General features: G+C 34.2%; 2 protein-coding genes across 3 annotated transcripts; both read right to left on the bottom strand.

The window, feature by feature from the left end:
* Positions 1-59: 59 nt before the first annotated feature.
* Positions 60-1818, bottom strand: LOC112037473 (3-ketoacyl-CoA synthase 7). The gene has a single exon (XM_024070312.2). It carries the CDS (start codon positions 1678-1680, stop codon positions 307-309), a length of 1374 nt encoding a protein of 457 aa, XP_023926080.1. The 5' UTR covers positions 1681-1818; the 3' UTR covers positions 60-306.
* An 8819-nt stretch (positions 1819-10637) lies between these two features.
* LOC112037488 (uncharacterized) lies at positions 10638-14167 on the bottom strand. 2 transcript variants are annotated; one of them, XM_024070330.2, is made up of 6 exons: positions 13823-14167; positions 13294-13736; positions 12857-13192; positions 12368-12742; positions 11995-12209; positions 10638-11560 (listed from the first exon to the last, which is right to left on the bottom strand). In XM_024070330.2, exons 1-6 carry the CDS (start codon positions 13966-13968, stop codon positions 11312-11314), a joined length of 1764 nt encoding a protein of 587 aa, XP_023926098.1. In that variant the 5' UTR covers positions 13969-14167; the 3' UTR covers positions 10638-11311. The 2 variants fall into 2 exon arrangements, with proteins under 2 accessions (XP_023926098.1, XP_023926099.1); XM_024070331.2 differs by having other exon boundaries at positions 12857-13189.
* Between the last annotated feature and the right edge of the window lie 2026 nt (positions 14168-16193).

Here is a 16193-nt window from a genome sequence, read left to right as displayed (position 1 = left end):
TTGATTCTATAACTAATTGAAACTCATATTGTCTTGGACAATAAACTGTGTATCTTATCAAAAAAAAAAAAAAAAAACTGTGTATCTTAAAAATGGTCTTCCATGGTATTATTGACGAAGGCAATTAGATAAAACTTGCTTTAACGTATCTGAAATTGACGTGGGTATATAGTATTAGTGTTTGGACTCTCTATAAAAGATCTGATATTAAGTCCATCATTCCCTGTTAACTACTAATTTCACTTTGGTCTGAATGTTAATTCATCAAAATCCATAAAGAGATCTTCATAGCATTTGCAGTGATAGTCAATGATCACACACCTTTGGGATCTCAACAGGATACAAATGGATTCTGTCTGACCATGAATTTCTTAAATCTGGGTCAAGATCTGATATGCATTTCCAAACTGCACTGTTACACTTGAAGCCACTTCCAAAGGCAATTTGCCAAACCCGATCTCCCTTCTTCACTCTTCCTTTTGCCTCCAGATAGCTCAGCTCGTACCAAAGTGATGAAGATGAAGTGTTGCCAAACCTATATAATGTCATTCTTGATGCTTCTGCATCTTCTTTGTGTAGCCTGAGATTGTCCTCTATGGCATCAATTACTGCCTTTCCACCAGCATGTATACAGAAATGCTCGAAAGCCTTTTTGAAATTTGGCACATAAGTTCCCTTCTGGCTTGCTGAAAACCATATTTTCTGCTTAATCACTGACCATCCATACTGGAGTTGCTCGGAGTATGGCAAGACAAGTGGGCCTAATTCCGATATGTTTGTCCTTAATGCTTTTGCTGCCACATGTAGAAGTTCCCGTGATAGAGACACTCCGACTTTTCCAGATTCATCAGGTTGTTGGAAAACAGACTGGTAAGCTTGGTCATCAGACCCCAAGTGCGTTCTCACAAGGTTCTGAAGTTTGTACTTGGCCTTGTGCTTGTCTTGCTTCCTATTAGAAAGCAAAATAGCTGCTCCTCCCATTCGAAACAAAATGTTGGCCATAAGCATGGACTTAACTTTACCTATATAACCATTGGGAGTTATAGCTTCCATGCTGAGAACTAAAGCTACTGAATTTTTGTGAACTTTTAGAAGATCTTTAACTAGACTAATTGATAACATTCCAGCACTGCAACCCATTCCTCCGAGGCTGAAACTCTTTACATTGCTTCTGAATCCAAACTTGTTTATGATCATAGATGTAAGGGATGGTGTAGGGCAGAAGAGGCTACAGTTGGATACAAGAATGTCAATGCTTTTAGGATTTATGTTGTGCTTGGAAAGAAGGTCTTTGACTATTGTGGACAGAACCGTTTCAGTTTCCTCTTGAGCTTTGTAAAAAGAATTATTTGGTGGGATTTCATGCACTGCAATAGGCATGCAACTCTCAAATCCAATACCTGATCTTTCCAATATTTTCGCTTGGAAATCGATACATTCTTGGTCAAAGATATTAGATGCTTCACAATGTTCAATAAAATTAGCAGTTGGAACTCGCAAGCTATCGGGAGGTAGATAACAGGAAAAATCAACAAGGTAAACAGGATTGGATCTGAAAGTAAAACAGACAACTGCAATGATTAATGCAGTTATAGCTAAGAGATGGGTGAGGGATATTGGGAATTCTGTAACAATAGATAGGTTTGTAAAAGATAAATATCTAATCAAGACAATCTCCATTGTCAAATTCCTGGATCAGATTGCTAGGAGTTTAATTTGATGCTCTTGATTATATACAAACAAGCAAGCAAGAAAGAAGTTAAAAAATGCAACTGTTAGCTATGTGTTCGCGTGAGCACGTGTGTATGAACGATTTAATGTTTATCTATACAATTATTTAAGAGGCTTTCCCTATTTGGATTCCTTATTTTTTTTTTTTAATTCAAAAATGCCTCTATATTCTCATGTTTAAGTAGAGACAAAACTAAAAGATAATCCGGTAAAAATACAGCTTTAACTCTTATTAAAACATTGCCTAAAAAATATATGGCCACTCTTCTATTGATTTTCAAATTTTTTTATCCACTTATAAATTAGATTCACAAAATAAAAACTATATATAAAATAAAAACACATTTTTTTTTGGCTACAAAATAGAACTACTAAAAAACAAAAAGCGTGTGATGAGGCTAGTTCACATAATGAAGCAATCAAGAGAGAAGTTTTGGAATGCAACCATTGCCTCTCTCTCTCTCTCTCTCTCTCTCTCTCTCTCAAAAATTAAATGGCTAAATAAGCATAACTTCATACACTTCAATGTTTGATAATATTATAAGATGAAAAATTGATTCCTAGCATCAAGAAGCGGATTGCTAATTGGTTCATCTCTATAATTACTAATTTCTAATATCTAAAAATAACATATTGAGTGAATACCAAAGAAGTAGAACCCCTTGTTTTTTGGGGACAGCCTCGTAAGCTTTGGACATACGTATTGATGAAAAAGCTTTAGAAATTTTGATTCCAGGATAGGGTGAAGTCACCAATCTTTAGGTGGTTATAATAACTGAAAAATTAGAAATCTCGGTTTCAATGAGCATGACAAACATGTAAGTTGGACAAGATTAATTCAAATACTCTCTTAGTTCATCTTCAAATAATTTTTAAAATCTGAGATATTGTGATAATCACATTATGCTTTCTATATGATTCTCCAAATGCCCATCTTTCTTTATTCTTGACGATTGTATTCCATAAGGAAAGGAAACTTCTTTATTTATTTGCGTTGAAACAAAGGCAACGTAATTTGTTTGATCACAAAGTTTGCATGTACAAACCATTTAGTTATGTCCCTTAGTTAAACAATCCACACTTTTGTTGCCCCTGGGATTCAGGCTTTCAGGTCGAAAATTAATGTGGTATGAATTTCTGTGTGGCATTGGCACTTTAGAATGTAATGACGGTTTTTCTATTTATAAAAAGAAAAAGAAAAAAGAAGAATGTAATGAAGGTTACGATAGCTCATTGGCTATTCTATTGTTGTCAATAAAATGTTTATAAATGGAGGTGATCGCTCCCATTAGAGTATGGACATCATGTTTATGTATGGGTGCCCAAATGAGTTGATCAGTGCGCCTGGAAATAGGGGGCAGCGTGGACCAGTGTTGGACTTGGCTCTGTTCTAGAATAACACTGCTAGTTGAAGGTGATGTGAAGTGACAGAAAAAATTGTTTATCATCAAAACCAATGAAAAAGCATGGCCTGCTGCATATGTCTCTGGCTCTGGATATTTAGGTCCTCCAATCTCCATTTGACTTTCTTTTCTTGCTATCATTTCATGGATGACCAGAGATAAAAAGAATAATTCTCGGACCCAATGAATTACACGATTTTTTTAATAATTATTTTACATTGTTGATTCTGAATGTTGGGAAAAAAGAAGAAGGATTGGTCCATATTAAAGTTACTACCGTGGGCTGTGGTTTAGTGTTCTTGGGTGATATACAAGATGCGTTAAGTGTGAGGTTCAAGGTTCAAGGTTTGAGTCCGAATATGAATTTACTTGGGTTGTCTTCCTTAGTAGCTTTAAGATTTATTAGTATCTCTCATGAGGTTAAAAAATAATGGCTCATTGTGGTTCTTCTGCATTTCAGTAGGGCCTGTGACCCAAACAAATAGAGTGTTATTATAGTCACGCCAAGGTAGGATTTTCACATTGATCACCCCACTCTTTTTTTGTTATAAAGAAAAAAAAGATCCATATAAAAGTTACAATCAGTCAATTACGATTAATTGTGAAAATGAGTGAAGGTACAAAAGCCTAAGGGGACCAGCTCATTTCAGCCAAGGAAGAAAACACCCAAGTAGGAACAACAGAAATGGGGTGGGCCAAGCTGCTAAATTATGGGCCAACTAGTTGGCCTCTTGAGGAGCAAAAATGGCTGACCATAATAGTTGGGAATCACTTAGCATTAGATACAAGTACCTCTTCTTCAATGCTTTATTACACTGAGTTTGGTTGTAGTTGGGGAAGGAGAAAAAAGAAAAGGACAAGGTAAAATAAAAGGTAAAGAAAGGGAGAATATGTTTTCCTCTTGTATGTTTGGACGAAGGGAGGGATGGAGATAAAAAAAGAGAAGAATGTATTTTATCTTTACTTTCTTTGGTTTGCAAAGGAAAAAAAAAATGTTTTTTCTTTAATGGCCCAATGAAGTAAAGAGAGTGTAAAAAGCTCATGGACAAAAATGTATTTTTGTAGGCCATTTAGAGTCAATTATGCTTAGGGTTGTAAATAAACCATGATGTTTATAAACTACTTGGGCTTGGTTTGATAAAAAGTTCATTTATGTTTGTTTGTTTATAAACAAGTCAAGATTGAGTCTAATTTTAGGCCTTTTTAATAAACAAGTCAAGTCCAAGTAAAAAAAAAATTGTTCATAAATTGACTAAAAAACAATAGAACTCAATAAAAAACTAGGTGCATGTGAATGATGCTTGGACATCTTACAATGCATGTTATAATGTAAATGACAGGGGAATGGATGCACTGCTATTGTTTTGTGAATGAGAACCAAATTCCCATGTTTAATTCCATTATTAAGTGTACGGACATTAACCATTAACCTCATTTGTATGGTATGGGTGAGTTTTAGTTAGCTCAGCTGGTAAAGTTTTTTTATGGTTGAATAAGAGATCTAAGGTTCAATTCTCGCCTACACTAAAAAACTGATTAGTGTTTTGGTTTGTTGATAAAGGAGCTATCATCAGAAGCGAATATCATAAATTGAAACTTTTTTTTTTTAAATAAAAAAAAACCTCATTTGTATGAACATTAATCATCTTATATATGTGAGAAAGTCCCACTTGTATGCTCAAAACACATAATTTCATATGACAAATTCTATCATTTTGGAGTGATAAACTACATAAAATGAAATCAAAATTATGGGTGCATGTAAAAATGCATGAGAAATTATTCTTTCCACATTTGATCTTATCCATTTGCATGATGTTTTTTTTTTTTTTTTTTTTTATTTTGTTATTTTATGTAGGATGACTAATCCTGAGTAATGACTAATCAAATCGGCATGCATGTGATGTCAATCAAATGAAACACCCCTAACCTATACACATGATTAAGAAAAAAAAAAAAAAAATCTAGATTAAACCAGTGAGCAATATCAGAGGTGCGTTAAAAGAAAACATAAACCTAGGAACTAAGAGACAATCATTTTAATTCAATTTCTAGTTACATGATCATTACACTACTGTGAATCAACATATGATCATGAAATTCAAAGCTAGATAATATTGTTGATGATCATTTTGGGAATCGAAATAGAAAGAAGAAGCCCAGCAACACGGGTAGAAAAGAGTTGGTAAATGGATAGAAAAACCATTAAGCTCAAGTGGCAGAAATAATAGATCATAGGTCCATGAAATAAATAAACGGGCTTTGAGGAAGCAGATGGGCTTAAAGGAGCCTGGAAAGAGAAAAGTAGCAAACCCATGAGTAGTATATGATGTAAAAAAGTGAGAATGAGCCACAATAGGCTCAAAGTAATGCAAGCAAAAAAAGTAAGGGGTTGATGACAAGCCCATGAGCCCCAAGGATGAGGGATAAAGTAATTGAGCTGGGGAAGTCCAAAGAAGTTAGTAAAAGTCCATGGGAATACAGAGTTAGAAAAAGGGCCAAGGAAGCCCAAGGAAAGCAAACGGACCAAGGATGCCCAAGAAGAAACAAATGGGACACAAGAGCCTGCAAGTAATGTAATAAAAGAACTAATGGCCATACAGGGCTATTGGGAGAAGAATAAATGGCAGGCCCAAAGAGGCCCAATAGGATTAGGTCAAATAACGCCGCAGCAGGAATGACAGAGTGGTATGACAGGAAATGATAGCAGTAAAAGAGTAGGTTGAAAGAAGGCAAAGCCCACCATCAAATAAAGCCCAGCTCCTAAGGGAAGCGAGCCATAAAAGAAAGGGAAATCAGAAAACAACTCAAATAAGAAGTCAAGGGCGGATGGCAGACTGTGTAGGCAAGCCTTCAAACCATGGTGAATGCATGAGCAGCAGACAGATTTTGGACATACATAGAAGAGAGGCATGCGCAAGGCCCAGACATCACCAGCCTGTACCCAGTCAATACAGGACAAGGTGAGGTCATGGGTCAGAGGTAAAAGGGCATGATCTGGCGGTGGGGAGAAGGGAAAATCTATTCTGAGATTCCTGCTTAGGCTCTTTTGGGGGAAATATCCTGCTGGGATGACATATTACCAAAAAGAAGTAAGGATGAGTTTGAATCTTTAGGTGCATGCCATGAGGGATAGAGAGAGAGAGAGGGCACCCACACTGTAGCAGGTAAGGGTGCCACGATAGACAAAAAAACAAAATAATCTTCTTTGTCTGGTGATGGGTAGTGGCACAGCCAACATAAACAGACTAGTGGTGGTCAGCAAATACACCAAAATCAGACAAAGGTGGTTAAAGACTAAAATAGTAAAACTGGTCACAACAAGCACTATAAAAAGGGGCCCTTACCGTGCACAAGGGGGGCATAATCACGATAATAGGAACCTCTAAGGAAAACCACAGAATAGAAAACAAGATTGAGAAAAAAAGAGAAAAAAAAGAAAGATAAAAGGGAAAATTAGAAAAGAAGGAAAGAAAAACAGGGAGTTAGAACGGTAGACATGCATCAATAGGTTGACTCCCTCTCTCCCTCTCAAAGTCTTGCTCTCTGCCAAAAGTAAAGGGTTCTTTTGGGCATCAACCATTCAGGTCCATTTCCCTCAAAGTGATTAATTTCCATGGCAGGATTTTCTTGGGAGATTATTCACATTGAGGAAAAACATTCTTCCCTCTCTGGTCTTGGTCTTGTGGCATAGCTTGGCACATCAGATTGATTTGATTTCTTTTTTTTTGTTAACGCATGTTCTACCCACTTGTTCCCCCTATTTTCTTTACAAAAGTGCTTGTTATTATTGAGGTTATTTTTTTAATTGGGGATTATTTATTCGTTTTGATTAAAAAGCCAAAGTGTTTTCTTTTGTTATTATTATCATGTCTGCTTGCCAGTACAACTCTTCTAAGGTAGTTCTGCTTGCCGTAAGCATGCTCTTGGCGAACGAGGTATAGTTTGCGCACAAGTCAGACCAAATTGAGTTACAGTTGGACCGGTCTCAACTCCCTTACTCAGAATACTTGGATCCAGTACCGCAGGAGGCAGCCCAACCCAATATTGTAAAAAAGGCTCATAACAAATATAAATAAGGATAAAAATCTAAGATTTTAAGTCAGAAATTATACCTTTACCACGTAGGTTTCTCTTGAGAAGTAAGGGCAATATCTTTTAGAATGGGACTAAAATCCTTCAAATAGGATCACTAGTAGTTGGAACCTAACCTCACCTAGGCTTTATTTAAAAAGGTTTAAAAGGTATCAACAAGCTACAGATAAATGATTACTTTAGTACTAGTGTTAAAGTCTCATTTAGGATTGATCAATGCTGATTGTTACTTGTGGAGGATGAGTTGTTCTCTTAGTGAAGTACAATTTTATAGTGCAATGCCTATGTAACTAACAATGACAAAAGAAGGAATTTACCTATACTAACATAGAAGTAGTGTCGCTTCTAAATAAGACTTAAGAGTTTACTCTTGTAAATGCAAGGGTGACTTGATGCATTTAGAGGAATAAGGCAAAAAATGAGTGGAGGCTTTTTATATATTTAAAAATGAATTTTTTTTTTAAAAAGAAATATTGCTTAAGCTCTATTCTCTTGTTAGATGCAAAATTACTAATTAATATGAACCACCACAATTTTTTTTTTGAGAATGTCTATAGACATAAAAAATTTGACAAACTTTTCATACCTGTTAATGTGGCAAATTAATAGTGGTAAGTAAAAAAGTGATGTTAGTAATGAATCTAGATGAGAACCAGTAAAAGTTAGCCAACTCAACTGTTGTAAAAAATGTTGTAAAATATTTTGTGTTGCTCTTTTTTTATTTTTTATTTTATTTTATTTATTTATTTTTATAGAAGTGCTAAATGCACAACATTTTCACAACAAATCCTAAGTTTTAAGTTATTATTAGTTCTAATTTGAACCCACCACTAAAACTACATTTTTAGCCACTAAGAATAGTCAGTAATAACCTGCCATTTAAAATTTATTGTGAAAATATTGTGAAAAATGTTGTGAATGTAGAATTTCTCTTTTGTTTAAAAATATTGATTTATTTATTGGCCAATATTTGAGCTTAATTAATATTATTACAATAAAAAAATAACTCTATTGGTTAAAATTAGATGGTCTTTCTTTACTTGGGGCATCTCATACTTCTATTTTAGAGCCGGCTGTGTGTAAATATACGTTAAACTAGGTAGTAGCACAAGTTCATATTAGTTTCGAACAAATTAATAGTGAATTTTGGTGTAGAGGATATTTTTCATATGTGTGATGTGTGTTATAAAATCATTAAGATTTAAAAAAAAAAAAAAAATTTTAAGACTAGTCAACATTAACTTGTTGAAAATTTGAAATGACAAAACTAAGAGGCATACCTCCAAAGATATCTTTTGATTCGTATGCATGATAAGATATGAATCTCAATATATCACAAGCTAGTAGGGATTTTATTTTATTTTATTTTAATGTATGTTGTAATATATGTGGTGATCCTATTTCAAAAGTGAACACTTAAGCAAAATTACATGCAAAGGATAGACAAAATTTTCAAATTAAATAAATTGTTCACTCAAGTGAGAGCCAGTTCCTTTAAGCTACAATCAATTTGCTCAAGTGAGATCGTGGACAAATTAGCAAATTTTTGTAGAAATAAGGAGAAAAAGTACGTATCTTTGTGAGGGTTGATGATTCTTAATCGCTAGTAGCCATTTTAATTATGTTTTAAAAGCTGTCTCTGTAGTGACATTTCAACAATGCCTTTTCATTGGTATCTATTCTTTCACACACAAACACACACACACACACACACACACATAGATTGATGAAGTATGAAATCAGTAGGCCACAAGCTCTGAACACTAAGGACAATTAGTAACCTAAAAAAGAAAGAAAGACTATCGAAGTTAACTAGGGTGGAACCCACCAAGAATCATTTGACGATTATATTTGTATTTCTTTCTAGGATTCAAGTATGAGAAGTTGATGAATAGTAGTACATACCTTTACTTGGTGAAGTTTGGTCCCTTTTATAGAGAGTTTGGAGTGGATATACTTGTTACTTGTTAGGTACAACTATCATCATAAGAGATGTGTGGACTTAGTGGGGGGGGGGGGATTTTAGGGAATTCACCCCACGTCTAGGAATAATGGCGACTCTATGCCTACTTTTCCCCTCCCCCCCCTAATTTCCCAATACAATCAAAAACAAAAGTACTAAAAATAAAAAGGAAGAGAAATTTCTACTAAGATTTTTTGATGTTGTCTAATTAATTCCATAACAAATCTCTTTCATTATTATTGTATTATAACAGTGGGTAATGAAGGCTAAAAGTTGCATATATCAAAGTCATATTTGATCGAGCAAAATTCAAATTCTTGTTCAAGCTAGCTGATTTTTTGTTGTGCGAACTCCAAGCAAAACTCTTGGTCAATTGAATTCCTATTGTTGGAAATTTTGAAATTTGCCTCAAGAGTCAATATTGTGACAGATATAGCCCAAACCTTACACATTCATAAGTCCTTATTAATCCTAATCTCCAAAAAGGGAAAAAGAACTACCGGAACGAAAAGAAAAACCCTCTGACCCTGGATTTGTCTTCCAACCTTCTCCGTTAGTAAAATCCTTGATAGGAGAATTTAGCCACCCAAATACAAGATAACCACCTATGTTATTGGAGCGCTTTTTTGAAACCACAAAGACAACATAAATCTTCAAGTGGCCTTGAAGTAATCAAGGGATTGGGTTGGTGGTTGGCGTATTGACTTGCAGTGTAGCGTTACTGTGAAGAGGAGGTTGGATGAGCAATTGCAACAATAGATAGGAGCTTAGATACAAGCAAATTACATATATTGGAGGACCGGAGGTCTTGTAAGTTACGTTGTATTGCAACTTCTATATAGTGGATATGATGAGCTAGGTTAGGTCTTCCGAGTGTTTTTTCTTGTTGGGTTTTTACTTCGTGAACAACGCTTTATCTTTTGTATGTGATTGTTTTACCATTTTGTTCACATTGTAATTGAAATCAACTATGTAACTACTTGGACTAGACATTAATAAATTGTTAAAATTGGTACAAAGTCAACCTAGCTAGGGGTCTAACATATCTTTCAACTTACCTTGAAAGTTTAAAAAAAGTGGGTGGCTATCAAAATACTTGATCTAGCTAGATATGAATTATAGAAAACAGTCATCCTGAAATTTAAGGTTGCCCTTCTTTCTTTTCTCTCACCGCACTGCTACGTAATTCTAAGCACCTGTACTGTCTACAATGAGAAGCAGAAGAGACTGGTGAACTTCACTATTGCAAGTTGTTTTTTATTTGTTGGACTTGACCACGGAATTAATTGTGCCAGGCATATATTCCAGCCCTCAATGTACGCCATGGCCAATGCTTCTATTTCTAAGGAAACGAAATCTTACAACAATCGTATTCTCTCTAAAGTGTATAGAGATTAGAGAGACAATAAAATAGCATGTGAAAGTTGATTGAAGAAGACTTTGAATGAAAAGAAAATACATCGATCGTATTTAAGATTCCAAAGCTGCTACTATCGCAATATGCTTTCTACCTTTACCGAGTCATGCATTTTAAAAGTCATCCATTTCATCTCCATGATATAGTCCAAACTACAAGATTAACATTAACATAAATCATAAAATACCATGCTCTCTAGATATATCATAAAAGGCTGATGTACACGTTTATTTCTCTCTCCTTTCTTTTATCTAAGTGGGGTCGTCTGCTTATACTAATCCCTTGAGTGTACCATGTGCTACCTTTTTATTCCACATGTCTAGCAGCCTTGTTCATTCTTTCTTTTTATGCAGCTCATATCCCTTATTTAAAACCCTAACAAAAAAAAAAAAGCTAAAGCTAAAGCTATCTTTGTCTATAACTTCATGTTCCTTGCTTTGTCTTCGGTCTTTCACTTTCAGCATTCATGAATCACAAAGCTAACCATGATCTATACTACTCTCTTTCATGGATTCCATATCACCACCATAATCCATGTCACCCACATGTAGTTACTTTCATCTGTTGGGCCCCATCATATGTTTCTTTTTTTTTTTTTTTTAATTTTTTTTTAACAGTATTTACAAAAGGGTTTCCTGGATATCCGTTTTATGTGGTAATGCACATTCAATATCTAGTCATAAAGCATTAAAATATGGTGGGTCAGTGTGCCGGAAAGAAAAGTGGTGAGGAATCTCTTTGCAGTTTCCCTTCCACAACTCTCACTTTGCTCATCTTTTCTTCACACCAGTTCCTCTGTTCTTCAACAATGTCATTCATTCGCAAAACCCTAGACACCACTTTCAGGTCTATTAGACCCATTAATATCTCCATCTCTTCGTTCACCTTTAATTTTCTTTTTCTCATCAAGCATACTCGTGGATGGCGAAGATCTTTAAGCTTCATCTTTTTCTGTGTAGAAAACAGTTGTTAATAGTTGGACCCAAAAAATAATAATAATAAACTTCCTTTACTATTAGGAGAATCTACTCTAGGCAATTATTTATGCAAGAGAGAATCTATTTATCAAAAGAAATTCTACTTTAATTTAATTTAAGTGTATATATGTGAAACACTCTAGTAAAGATTATTATTAATACTGATCATATTTTCTCAATCTTAATCCCTAATATATGATATGCCTTATTTACTATTTATTTTATAATAATTGACTCTAATATAATCTAAATGTATATATGTGAAACCCCTCAGTAAAAACTATTATCATTAATCATATCTTCCCAATCTTAATCCCTAGTATATGATATGCCTTATTTACTATTTATTTTATAATAATTGATGAACAGTTAATATTAAAATCGAATACAAGGCAAATGCATACTTACTTTTTGATTAACTTTCTTCATTAGATGGAGAAGAGTTGGATCGACTGAACCTCTTCGATTTCTCCTAAAAAATGCTGATATAACTTGGCAAGGTTTTTCCTTGTCAGCCTTGAGAAAATTCATGAAAGTTCGGATGCCGTCTTCCAATATTAGAAGAAAGTCATCTGAAGATATTCTTGATCCAAAACCATCCTCCTTCTGATCGTCTTCGGAATCTTTAAAAACACAACATAGATATAGATGAAACATTAATCTTAAAGAGGTAGAATAGTGTAATTAAAAGAACTCATATGACTAAAGTTCAAAGAAAAACGATCATTTCAATTTAAAATTGATACATTTCATATATACTTCAGATTAAAAAAGTACATACCTCGGTATTCTGGAACTAAAAGTAACTTTGGTGCCAAAAGCCTCATCCTAGCATAGATTTCAGGTCTCCGGCCTTGCTCATAAGGTTCATTTTCTATATATCGCTGTAAAAGAACTTGGAATTGCTGAAACTCTTGCGCAACATAGGCAGGACAGCCAGGGTCATTGTCACGCCGTGAAGCTCTCTTCTGTAGAAAATTCTTGTAGTTCCAATTTAGGGCTTCCCATGTTAAGCAAATCTGTGCCACATATGCTGCTTCCAGTTCATGATATGGGTTCCGACGGTTATCTGATGGCCTTTTCTTTATTGTTGAAATTTTATGAACAATTCTCTCTGACATTGATCTTGGACCCACTAGAACAGACCTAAGTGACTCTGAATTTTGGTTGTGATATATATATAATTACTATAATGTTAGTTTTTCAAAGGAATGATAAATATGGTATTAACAAAGAGAACAAAAATAGAAAGTGAAAATAGTCAAAATACCAGTTTCATGAAGCTTTTGTGCACTTATTCTGTCTAGGAACATCATTTCCTCGTCATATTTTTGAAACATTGTGTACGATTCCCATTTGGGACAACTCCTTCGTGATGAAGAAGAAAGTGGATCCTCAGTATAATTAACTGAGCTTCTCCACTCTGACGAGCTCTTAGATGTAGAGCCAGCAGTGCATGAATCACCAAATATCTCATCCTCCTTTTCTTGAACTATAGACTTCTTTCTCTCTGACTTGGGTGGTGCAAAAATAAAAAATTTCTCATCCTCTGAGAAATTTGTTGTTTCTGACTTCTTGCTTTCATGTTCTCGATTATGATAGTCTTCTACAACAACAAAAACAATAACAGGTCGGTGAAAGTATAATAAGTACAACATGCATGTGACTGATGTAACAAACTTAGATGCCTAGACATGTTGCAATTACCGTCACAGTTTTTGTCATTGTCTTCCACTTCACTTTTGTGTAGTTCTTTAGAAATCAGCATGGAGGGCCCACCTTGATTTGTTTCAGAGTTGTAAACTGAATCAGCATCTCTTGTAGGAATCTCTTCTTCAAACACATCTTCAACTTCATACTCTTCGTCAGATTCATGAACACATTTAACAGAGAGGTTTTCAATTTCAAGGGCAGAATCTTCATCTGGGTCTTCAAATAAGCTCTCTTGTGGAGTTATGAATTCTTCAGAAAGAGTTTGATTCCTCCGAGGGTGTTTTGGCAAAAACAATAGTGATTCTCCGCCACCAATGATGTCAGCTACAAGAAGATCTTTTTCGTTGCACTCAACATGTAAATACCTCTCATCTTCTTCTTCTTCTACTTCTTCTGCTTCATCCTCTGAGAAGTTGTATTCATATCGATTTTGGTTTCTGAAACACACAAAAAAAAATTAAGGAACAAGAAAAGCAAACTAACACATGAAAAAGATAAAATTAAAGAGATGTTGCTACTAGACCTTTGAAGTATTGGATTTCTGCCAAGAAAATGGAAGAACTTGGGAAGTATAAAGGAGGAGCAGTAGAGGAAGAGGAAGAGGAGCTGGAATGAACTCGAGACATTGTAGAACAGCCTAACAAGAGCTTCTTTTTCTGAACATGGCATTTTCTTCTTGTTAGCTTCAAAATGAGTTCCAAAGTTAAGTTCTCATTCACAAAGCAAAGCAAAGCAAAGCAAAACTCCTAGAAAAAGTGTCTACTTTGGCTGCTTTTCATACCACCTCTTCCTTATTGGTCAAATTGATCCATTTCTTTCATACAAAATGTCATATTTGTCCTACAATTTAAACTATACCTTAAGCACCATTATATTTTGTGACAACAGTAAATTTTCATTTAATTGACAGGGTTTAAGAAGCAATAAGGCACACACTTACAACTCAGTAAATTGATGGTGTTTTCAAAGATGAAATTTACTATTAGTGCATATTATTGCTATGCCACATATATCCATGTTGTACTTTCTTATTGTCAAGCTTTTCGTGCCAAAATTTTAGTATAATTTGGCCTTCTGAGCTTGACTCTGTAGCTTTCCTATGAAAAAAAACATTGTTTAAACCCCTAGACCGCTTAATTACTACTCTTGCCTTGTGACTTTTACATGATCCACTTCACAAACGATTATCACTTGAAAATCAATCTCTTGATCTCTCCAAGAGTTTATTCGAGATATTTGAATTCATCTTTGTGTTTCCATGATCTAGGTCCAACACATTGTAGGTGATCTTGTTCTTAGAATAATAGGAATCTCAAGGATATTCAATGCAGAATTGTTGGAAAACAATGGATTGTCTCAGTAGGTTTTCTCACTATTTTTGCAGTCGTTTTCCCATCTAGTAATTAGGGTTTAATTTTTATTTATAACATTGTAGTGTTTGGGGTTTAGTGACTATAAAAAACAGATCAATGTGAAAACAAAATTTAATTTTGGGTCTTTCCATAATAAGGTTTTGGCCAACTGAGAAACTACTAGGTGTCTACCGAAAACATTCTGTTTAAATCTTCATTCTCACTTGATTGAGCTTTAGTTTTCGCTCGGGCAAGGCCTTCATACTTGCACTATGAACAAAAGGTTTAGCCTTCAACCCTTATTAATCCATACATATTACACAATAGAAAATCCAAAGTTATAATATAAATTTGTCATGGAAGTAGCCAGCACTTAAAATCCTAAAAAGTTGATTTTTTTTAGATTAGTTATACTAATTAAGTTTACTACATTATCAGTTAAATTTTTCTGGATTATAATTTTGGAATCAATGAAGATAGTTAGATTTCTCCTCTCCTTCCCAATTTACATATATATATATATATATATATATATATATTTCTAAGAAAGATAGATAATTAAAATTAACAATTTGTAACTCCAGGTATAGAATGTCAGTCCAATGAAAGGTGGATTTTTTTTTTTTTGGTTACATTTAAAGTGATGGAAGGGGATTCAAATTCTACACGTCTTTGTTAAAAACACAAAGAAATGATATTTGTCCTAAAGGTCAATGGCCAATGAAAGGTGTGATTTTCTTTGGCATGTTGTGCATTATGTACAATTAAGCAAATCAGCTATCGGTTATACCTGAAAAGACATTAAGCAAATCAGGATGAATCATGTTCAATATTCTTTCCATTAAAGATACAGAAACCTTGTATCATAGTGGGTAATTAAAAAAGAAATGAAATCCTACTATACGAGAAAGGGTCCTATCCTGTCCAAAAAACACAAAGAAGAGACCAAAACCAAGTCTCACGCATTGGTAGGCATTTGTGGACACAACTTTTCAAAAGAATTACTAAAATAATTTTCAAAAAAGTTTAACCATAATAATTTAATCCATTAATAAAAATTTAGAGATGAATGAGATTAGATGGGTTTAGTTTAATAGAGTTTTGATGTATTCTTTGCCTCCTAACTGAATAAAGAGCCTTTTTAAAAAGCTGAGGGTGGTGTTGTCAAATTGAGCTTCTTTTAGATATCTTCGTAGTTGTTTCTCAAAAAATAAAATAAAATAAAATAAAAAGATATCTTCTTACTTGCTCTTTGTCTTTTAATTAGTCGTTAAGGTTTCTGCGCATCATGTTTTCTACGTATGATTGATCAACTCAAAAAGGCACGCATTACCCACGATTTATATCCTTACATTATCCGCAAAATTAACTTAGTATTAACAACATACTCTAGAACTCAAATCCATTTACATGTGTCTGCTGCTCTCATCATTTTCAAAAAGGGAAAAAGAAAAAAAAGAAAGAAAAGAAAACAGCAATAGTACATGTGAATGAACTTTTAATTTTGCTATTAAGCATTAAAATATCAAATTAATGGCCCTA

This window comes from Quercus suber, unplaced genomic scaffold, assembly GCF_002906115.3.
Source record: "Quercus suber isolate HL8 unplaced genomic scaffold, Cork oak 2.0 scaffold_43, whole genome shotgun sequence".
NCBI lineage: Eukaryota > Viridiplantae > Streptophyta > Magnoliopsida > Fagales > Fagaceae > Quercus > Quercus suber.
This window is presented reverse-complemented; position numbering and strand designations above follow the sequence as displayed.

What these genes read in the sequence shown, in the direction of transcription:
- LOC112037488 (XM_024070330.2), bottom strand. Translation starts at nt 13,968, where the DNA reads ATGCCATGTTCAGAAAAAGAAGCTCTTGTTAGGCTGTTCTACAATGTC. An exon ending in AGAAATCCAATACTTCAAAG is followed by an intron (nt 13,737 to 13,822) that starts GTCTAGTAGCAA and finishes TGTGTGTTTCAG; the next exon opens with AAACCAAAATCGATATGAAT. An exon ending in TGAAGAAAGTTAATCAAAAA is followed by an intron (nt 11,561 to 11,994) that starts GTAAGTATGCAT and finishes TTTTCTACACAG; the next exon opens with AAAAAGATGAAGCTTAAAGA.
- LOC112037473 (XM_024070312.2), bottom strand. Translation starts at nt 1,680, where the DNA reads ATGGAGATTGTCTTGATTAGATATTTATCTTTTACAAACCTATCTATT.